General features: G+C 49.9%; 1 protein-coding gene across 7 annotated transcripts in view; it reads left to right on the top strand.

The window, feature by feature from the left end:
- The first annotated feature begins 716 nt into the window (after positions 1 to 716).
- Positions 717 to 9,118, top strand: part of Ca-alpha1D (Ca[2+]-channel protein alpha[[1]] subunit D) — a 26,473-nt gene continuing 18,071 nt past the window's right edge. For all 7 annotated transcript variants that reach the window (XM_017907246.1, XM_017907244.1, XM_017907243.1 and 4 more), the window contains exons 1-15: positions 717 to 1,126; positions 1,824 to 1,929; positions 3,982 to 4,121; positions 5,019 to 5,125; positions 5,291 to 5,443; positions 5,970 to 6,270; positions 6,720 to 6,883; positions 6,954 to 7,056; positions 7,255 to 7,400; positions 7,486 to 7,559; positions 7,641 to 7,792; positions 7,888 to 8,005; positions 8,086 to 8,178; positions 8,249 to 8,369; positions 8,492 to 8,583. In XM_017907246.1, the coding sequence (XP_017762735.1) occupies positions 816 to 1,126; positions 1,824 to 1,929; positions 3,982 to 4,121; positions 5,019 to 5,125; positions 5,291 to 5,443; positions 5,970 to 6,270; positions 6,720 to 6,883; positions 6,954 to 7,056; positions 7,255 to 7,400; positions 7,486 to 7,559; positions 7,641 to 7,792; positions 7,888 to 8,005; positions 8,086 to 8,178; positions 8,249 to 8,369; positions 8,492 to 8,583 (2,181 nt within the window). In that variant the 5' untranslated portion in view covers positions 717 to 815. The remainder of the gene's footprint in view (positions 1,127 to 1,823; positions 1,930 to 3,981; positions 4,122 to 5,018; positions 5,126 to 5,290; positions 5,444 to 5,969; positions 6,271 to 6,719; positions 6,884 to 6,953; positions 7,057 to 7,254; positions 7,401 to 7,485; positions 7,560 to 7,640; positions 7,793 to 7,887; positions 8,006 to 8,085; positions 8,179 to 8,248; positions 8,370 to 8,491; positions 8,584 to 9,118) is intronic.

Here is a 9,118-nt window from a genome sequence, read left to right as displayed (position 1 = left end):
CGCCGAGTCTCGTTATCCGTCAAAGGATCAATTACGTGGCTTAATCGAGAGGTCGCTTTCGAGCGGATTCTCCTTTTTCCGACGTTACGATTTAACGGGCATTTCGGTCCGCGCGCTGTCCCGCGAGCTTTCGGAGCGAAGCTGCGGTCGTTGTTTCGACGGAGAGGCAAGATCGACGCGGGGGTTGATTTCGAGGTGGGAAACAGCGAACGGCTTTTAGATTCGATGCTTTTTCCGCCGTTGCTCGCGTCCCCGCACATGGACGTGGCCGAGCGAACACGCTGCGAGACAGGGAGAGCGTAACCGCTCGGTCTCGCGTTCATAAATATTTATCGCTTCCGGCTCGAACTCCGGAGGAACAGCGGTGGAAGCAACCACCGCGGCTTTGCTGTTCTCGCCGACGTTGTTCCGAGCGTCGCGAGTTGTACTCGACGGCGAAACGGAGAGAAGGGAGCAGGGGGAAGAAGGTAAGAGAAGAAAGGGCGCACTAATAGTTTACGTAAAATGTTTAGGTCACGGAGGGAGGTTCGAAAGAGCTCAGTGCCGTAGCATGCCGGCGAGCTGCAGCGGGTGGTGGGGCGTCTCTGAGAGAGCGCGTCGATCGGCGTCGTCAGGCGTCTACTTGGGCGTCTGCGTGGTCAGGCAGGGGCCAGAGAAGCGTACCTACGCGAGCATAACAGTGCAGGCGGAGGAGGCGGCGGCGGGGTCGGGGGAGGAGGCAGCAAGCGGAAGCGAAGGAGAAGGGGCAGAAGAAGAAGAAGAAGAGGAGGAGGAGAAAAAAGCACGGAGGTGACCGAGGCGCGGAGTAGGGACCGATGAGCGCGGGGGGGGATGGGGGCTCGGGGTTGGGCCCCCCTGAGCTGCCGGGGGCCCAGCCGACTGCCGCGACCCCCCCCATCCTCGGGCAGCACCGGAACCCCCAAACTGCCCAGGACGGACAGCCAGCTACAGCGCAGTCTCAGACGGGCCAGACACCCGGGACCACCACCGGTGCCGCCAAATCCGCGACCAAGAGGCCGGCTCGCAGGGGTGGCAAAGCGCTGCCCGATAGGCCGCTCAGGGCCCTCTTTTGTTTACCCCTTAAGAATCCCTTGCGGAAAATGTGCATCGACGTGGTCGAATGGAAGTATCCTTTTTCCAACTTTCTATCCACCGTGCCATGAAAACGACTTTGTCCTTTAAACTTTCCACCAGTGCCGTTCGTTTCCGCTCGCTTCCTTTTCGCCGTGTCCGAGCTGTCGCCGCGAACGTAACGTACGCGTACACACACGTTTCTATTCCACGCGTATCGCGCGCGCTTGTTCCAAAGCGAAATAGGCCAATGGAAGCGAGCGGAAACGTATGCCGGGGAAGTTGCCGTGAACGCCAACCCTTGTTGACAAACCGATTCCAGGGTACATTGTTCCGATCCTATCCCTCTCTCGCATTGTTACGTAAAACGTGTACGCCGTCTGTGCCGTCTATTCCATACGGAATACGATAACAAAAAAGTTTCCCTCCGTCGATCGTGGGGGTGACCTTCGTTTTCTTCCTCCGCGCGCTTCTCGATCGAACGACCGAAGAAACGAACCGAAGAAAACGCAAGGAATACCTTTCACCCGCGATGCGACTACAAGTTTTCCATCTTTTCGTGCTCTTTTCGTATTTAAAAGCTCTCGAGGACTTGACAGACGCGTATCGCATCTGCGACTGACGGTGAGGATCGGGAAAAAAGGTACCAACGAAAGTTTTCCCATAGCGCCTTCGACGAACCATCGGGGGCGCGTTATCGCGTTTACTTTTATTTTCCTTAGCTAGATCTTACATCCACGCAACTTTCGCAGACCTTTCGAGTGGCTTATTCTTATGACTATATTCGCGAACTGCGTCGCCCTGGCAGTCTACACACCGTATCCATATGGCGATTCTAATTTGACCAACCAGTATTTGGTAAGTACCGTTTTCCATTACGAACCATTCTCGCCCCACTTTACCGTTCAACCCGATCTCTTTCTTCTTTTTTCCTTTAACGCGATTAACACACCGGCAAGACCTTGCGCTATTTTCGTTCTTCTTCGGCATAAATTTTATGCCACGTGCTAAGCTCTTTAACGATCCAGAAGTCTAGCACGAGAGATAAACACCCTCCACGGTTCCCTTTTTTTCCGTCAACGTTTTCGTTTACTTTTTGCAGAAGCTCGACCGATCCGAGCCAGACTTCCCGATCGCGACGCGACGCGATGTTTGACGGAAATATGGCTCGAACGACGAACTCCGATCGAGAAATTTCGATTAAGCTAATAATAGAGAAGATAATAGGAATAACAGTTCCGTTCGTCGAACCACGCGAACCGGCCGGGTTATCGATAAATAAACACTATGTCCAAGAGATAGGGTTGATGGCATGAAACTTATTCGAGGTGAAACTTCGATAATTGCTCAATCTTGCTAACATCGGCATCCATCGTTCCCCACTATTATTGGAAAATATGATTCATATATAGGCCAGTGTATACGGGTCGAACGGAAAGACGACGTTCATGCGCTGCCGCTGCATTTTCATAGTAGCTGCGTTTCCGGTTCGTGAGCCATCCGCCTAGCATTTCCTCCTTAACCGTTCTACCGGCTCCTGATATCGATGTTCGCTTTTTTAAACCTCCATCGCGATGGTCTTTGTGCCGCGCAGCGAACGGTCGATCATTCGCGACTGAAATCGCGGGAATAAAAATGTGCGTGCTACTTAAAATGATTAAAAGGGAAAGCGGTAAAAGCGAATATAGCGAATATAGCGAAAAGCGGTACAGCACGGTGGTGTTTCGTTGGTCAAAGAAAAACGATCGAAGATAGTTCGAAGGAACGTCGAACGAGGGTCGAGGTAAATTCGAGCGTGGATGGAGTCGAAACTAGCGAGCCCGTGTTCCGGAAAATGGATAAAAGGTTTTCCCAGATAATACGTTAAGACCTAGCCTTCGAGACGAAGAATAAAACCTTCTATTAAAGGTCGGCCTTTTTCCACGGGCTTACTACTGCCGGTAAAGTAAACGCTTCTGTGCCGCGTCAGACCGGAAACTTTGGCAAAAAGCATTTGGTACATAAAGGGTGTACATCGACGCGCGGGTTTTTCTTTTCAAGACTGGATTTAAGGTACGAAAATAAGAAAGACATACCGATGCCGGAAGACGGTCGAGTTTTAAAGTGATATTTTTTCAAATTAAACGCTAATCGAACGATTAAAATTCGTATAACGCGCTGGAGATGCAGAGGACACACGGTAATCGCGTAAATTTTCCCTCTCGGATATAATCCTGGTTGATCCGTGGCGATCATTGAACGCGACGTTCGCCGTCGTAACTCGTCACCAACGATTTTCCTTCCGTTGGAACGTTTACGTCACGAATCCTCTCCACTCGTTTGCCGATGTGTGCCAAGAAGAGCGTACAACGGACAAGTGGGTGTAGACGGTGTTGATCAGCCATTGATAATCCACACGCGGCATAAGTAGCGTTTGGAGATCCTCTGCAGAATATGAATGGACTCGATCAACTGCTAATCGCTCGTGTCGCGGACCTTTCCACTTTTTACACCTGGAAACGACAGGAAATTCGCCGGCTTTGCGAAGTCAACTTTTGAGGTCACGCTTTCCTGTCACGCGAATTTCTAGTCGAATTGCGATTGTGCTTATGGCATAAAGCGACAGCTGGTCGAAACAAGTGTAGAAACTGCAACGAGCAGTGGACCACGGTGCTCCGAATATATCGATGAAAATACGCGACCGCTCTTTGAGTTTCGAACGCGTGAACCCTGCAGGTAAACTAACGGCACTGTCCTTGCAGTTACACCCTTTGTACCTAATTAAAGCGTAACGTTCGACACGCGAACGATTTCGCGTGGGACGGGAATTAAACGCGCGATCGATTGGTCGAAAGGGTTGTCACGTCCAGGGAGGTTCTAGCGAGCTTCTCCGTTTTATCTCACGTTGCGCTTGCTTTGGTCATGTTTCAGGAAAAAATAGAGTATATATTTCTTGTGATTTTTACGGTCGAGTGCGTTATGAAGATCATCGCTTACGGCTTCGTGGCTCATCCCGGCGCTTATCTTCGGAACGGCTGGAACATATTAGATTTCTCTATAGTAGTGATAGGGTAAGTACGAACGTTTTTCATTTAGACTCGTATACGAAGCATGGAAAGGACCAACGAATTCCGCTACTCGCGTGGAAACGCGTAGTTTATGGTCCCCGATGTCGCGTCATCGGTGCATGCCGCGTTTCGCGGGTGAATAACCGTCCGAGTTTAATTCTGTTTTAATTAAAGTCGCGACCGAACTCGCGTGAAAAAGCGCTCGCTAAATGTACGAAGACGTATCGACCGTTTATAAGTTTCTCGTGGAAAGTCGAAATTTATTTAAATCGAAATCCGAGAGCCGTTAACGGCGCGTTCGCTCTCGCGAGGATGTCGATTTCTTCCTCGTGTAAGTTTATCGGTCCAAAGGGGGAACACGTGTACGTCGTAAATCGGCGATTATGGGAATCGTCCAAGTCAATAGCGGACATTTTACTGCCCCCAGATTTCCAGATCGAGATACCCGTTTCGTCCTGCATCGCTCTACTTTTGTCGCCATTCGCCGTTCGCCAAAAGTGTTTCCGGTTTTCGTATAAAAGCGTGTCGCGTCGTCTGTTGGGCGCGATATCCCGGTGACATTGAATCGGCACGGGATTCTCTTTGTTCCCACTTTCGCGCTCCACTTCGATCCAATAACTTCTGCTTGCTTCACGGAACGGGAGAGTTTCCTTCGACTTCTCCGAGTCTGTCTTGGGTCGCGGGACGGGATACTTTTAATTTCGATTCGAGTTCGCTGCCGTATCAAGCATCGTGCTACTCGACGTTTAGCGTATCGGGAACTACCTGTTCGCGAAGTCTTCGAGCCACGGGATTGAATGGGAATTATTGCGAGGATAATAGGAGGGAGAGAAGACGACAGAGAGAAACGGAGGATGGCGAAAGGAGCGGATGTTTAATTTTCATACCGTTCCTTTGCAGGATGGTGAGCACAGTGTTGACGATACTCATGAAAGAAGGCTTCGATGTGAAAGCGTTAAGAGCTTTTCGGGTGCTGCGACCTCTCAGACTGGTTTCCGGAGTACCAAGTAAGATTTCCATGTCAAAGGGATAAGTTCCACGGGGATGGTTCGATCGGACAGCGAGGATGCAGTTGTTCGTACGCGCGCATCCTTTTGTCGTTTTTCGATAGAGCCTGACCGAGTAGAGGAAAGGAAACGAGGCGTGACGAATTTCTCTGTCGATCTGTGCAGGTCTGCAAGTGGTCCTAAACTCTATTTTGAGAGCGATGATACCCCTTCTCCATATCGCTCTGTTGGTTCTGTTCGTCATCATTATTTACGCTATCATCGGCCTCGAGCTGTTCTCTGGGAAAATGCATAAAACGTGCAGGCACAATCTTACCGGTAAGTTACGTCTGTCAACGATGTCCCCTTCAGGCCAAGTGCAGCGATCCAGCAACGTATCCTTCCACCGCGGTTAGACGATCGGAATTACGTAAAAGGCATCGCGGTGGTGGCCCATCGATCGGGCCCAGGCCGGAAAGAATTCCTTGAAAGATGAAATATCGCGGTTCAGTTGGCAGAGACGCCGCGGGAGTTCCCGTCTTAACCCCGAAACACAATTTGCACCGGCGCTATTTTAGATATGATTCAGCCGCGGCGAAACTAACGTCTAATTATTCTTAGCGCACAGTACGCGATCTGCGTGGCCGTGCGTCTCTCACGGTAAACAGCTGATTCACGAGAACCTGCGAATTCGCGTATCCCGCTTGACAGCCTAGACACGAAGGTCGATCCGCGCGAGATCGGCTTGGCCACCGCGTCGGTTATCCTCTTCTGTCTTTCCCCTGATGCCGTTGCACGAGCAGAGGGTAGAACGTTCCGATGAAAACGAGTAAGAAACCATCCCCGCGATGGAACGAATTCGCAGGTACACTCATGGACGACCCGATACCCTGTGGGCCCGGTGGTTTCCAGTGCGACAACGTGGGACCCGAGTTCTATTGCAGCAAGCAATTCTGGGAGGGCCCGAACTGGGGTATCACGAATTTCGACAACTTCGGCTTGGCCATGTTGACGGTCTTCCAATGCGTGACGCTCGAGGGCTGGACCGAAGTGCTTTACGCGATCGAAGACGCGATGGGCAGTTCCTGGCAGTGGATTTATTTTATCTCTATGGTCATACTCGGAGCTTTCTTCGTCATGAATCTGATTCTCGGTGTTCTGTCCGGGTGAGTATCCAAGTTGCGAGCTAGAATAGCTGGGATCGTGCTGCGAAGATCGACTAAATTTTTCCATTTCCGACTACGCGGTTCGCTTATTCCTACTTTCGACTACTCCTCGGTACTACCGATTCGTACGAGACGCTTCTCGCGCATCGGCAGTGATCGAACCGTGACACAGCGTCTTGTCAAAGTGCGGCAAATTTGTTGTCGTTTCGCTCGAAACGGTGAAACTGCTCGAATGCTTCGAGGAGGTAAAATAAAACGGGGAAACTTGGTAGATCGTGGCTTGTATCGCTTCGCGATGGATACGAATCTCGCGAATCAAGCTCCTCTTGGCCCCCGTTCGCGCTGATCTCGAAGGCAGCTCTCGATTTCCGTTTCGTTCGCGAGCGTTTCAATTACACTCGAGATTATTGCGAGATCGATGTCTTTAATCACGTTGCAACCTGGCGCAGTGAGTTTTCTAAAGAGAGAGAGAAGGCGAAAGCGAGAGGAGACTTCCACAAACTCAGGGAGAAACAGCAGATCGAGGACGATCTCAGGGGTTATCTGGACTGGATCACGCAAGCCGAGGACATCGAGCCGGAGACCGACGAACCGAAAATGCAGGACGGAAAGAGTACGTGTTCTATCTGCGAGGAATTTCGTGTGCTTCGACAGGAATTCATTGGATAAAATGATTTTTACAGCGAAACAGCAGAGCGAGATGGAGAGCACGGATCAGCTAGAGGGCGACGAGGAAGTGGTTCAACAGGAATCCGTGTGGAGAAGGAAGAAGCTGGATTTCGATAGGTAAGTGGACGTGCCTTTTCCTTTCGCGTAATCCTTCAGCCTGTGCTGATTATACGATTTATCTGCGAATACATTTTCGAGAGCACAGTGTATTAATTGGCCCTTGGTAGAGTCGCCGAGGTATCGTTGTGTCGGAGAGTTTCGTTATTTGCCTATTGCTTGCTTTTCATTGTACGTGTTTGCGATGGAAATTCACAGAGTAAACAGAAGAATGAGGAGGGCCTGCAGAAAAGCCGTCAAGTCGCAGGTTTTCTACTGGTTGATTATAGTATTGGTTTTCCTGAATACCGGTGTTCTGGCGACCGAGCACTACAATCAGCCGCACTGGTTGGACGACTTTCAAGGTATGCGAGTAACCGATTGTTCTTTAATTTTTCTCGCCGTTCCATCTCTTCGGGTTACGATCTAAATTGTTTTTTCGTTGCACAGAAATCACGAATATGTTTTTCATCGCGTTGTTTTCCATGGAGATGATGCTGAAAATGTATAGCTTAGGATTCCAAGTAAGTCTCGCGCGTTGCCTCGACCGGTCCCCATCGACAGGCTGGCATTTTGTCTCGATAAAAATACTTGCTATTGTTTAGGGTTATTTCGTTTCGCTATTCAACCGTTTCGATTGTTTCGTCGTGATCGGATCGATTACCGAGATGATCCTGACGAACACTCACGTGATGCCACCGCTCGGCGTTTCCGTTCTCCGTTGCGTCCGGTTGCTCAGGGTATTTAAAGTGACAAAGTAAGTCTGCAGGATTAAGCGCTACAACGATTCCTCAGCAATATCTGAGAAGAAATAAGCAAGGGTAACGCTATCGACGAACGTTCAATTTCTAGATATTGGAGGTCGTTGTCGAATTTGGTGGCTTCCCTTTTAAACTCGATACAATCGATCGCGTCTCTGTTGCTTCTGCTCTTCCTTTTCATCGTGATCTTTGCACTTCTAGGCATGCAGGTACGAATTATTCCACTTCTGATCCTCGATTCCAACCATCGCGAAGGATCTCGAAATTTACGCTCTCTATTTTCCCGCAGGTGTTTGGAGGGAAATTCAATTTTAGCGATTTACAGAACAAGCCTCGTCACAATTTCGACAGTTTTTGGCAAAGTTTGCTAACCGTCTTTCAGGTAAGCTTCCACCTTTCTAATACCTTTAAAACGAACATCGACTACACCCTGGTTCCCGTTTCATTCGTAGATATTAACCGGTGAAGATTGGAACGCCGTTATGTACGATGGAATCAGAGCCTATGGCGGCGTTTCAAGCTTTGGCATGCTTGCCTGTTTCTATTTCATCATTCTCTTCATATGCGGCAATTGTATCCTTTTTGCACGAAAATACGCGTGTGAGCCTCGTTGATCGTACGACTACATCTCCGTATGTCACGAATGTCGCTCTTTTCTTCCCGTTGAATGATCCTTGACGAAGGAAATATCGCAGACATTCTGCTGAACGTCTTCTTGGCCATCGCTGTGGATAATCTTGCCGATGCCGAATCGTTAACTGCCATCGAGAAAGAAGCCGAAGAAGAGGTGAGTTCCTTTCGATTGTCGAATAAATATTGTCTCATCCCCGACTCGTTTGAAGAAAAGAAACGAGCGTCACTGCGTCGCACGCGTAAACGTTTGGTCGTTGCGTTTACTTGGTCGCAAGGATGGAGAAAATTAGAATGCCAGTCGTTTTATCGTTGTCAAAGAGCATCGAATAGCAAGGCTCGTTTGCCGACGCGTAATCATGGACGCCTGGACGGACGGCGTCGTCGGTGTCGGCGTCGCCGTCGCCGTCGCCGTCGCGGACGACCACGACGCCAGCGTTGACGCCGGCTTCGTCGTCGTTCGACCGACTTTTTATTGCCTCTCACGCGTCTTACAGCGTATACCTTGCGAATATTTGACGCGCCGTAATTACGAGCGTGTATCTAGGCTGTCTACGAGTCCACGACGGAAATATTGCTTTCCTCTAGCCGCAGAAAATTTTTAATTACGCCGCAGGAGCAGCGGTTGTTGATTTTTCCTCGTAGTCGGCTCGAAATTTATAATAAGCCCAGAGAGGCGAACTCGAATGCCG

Source organism: Eufriesea mexicana, unplaced genomic scaffold (assembly GCF_001483705.2).
Source record: "Eufriesea mexicana isolate 0111107269 unplaced genomic scaffold, ASM148370v2 scaffold7348, whole genome shotgun sequence".
NCBI lineage: Eukaryota > Metazoa > Arthropoda > Insecta > Hymenoptera > Apidae > Eufriesea > Eufriesea mexicana.
Note: the sequence above shows the minus strand (reverse complement) of the source record. Positions and strands in the feature narration are given on the sequence as shown.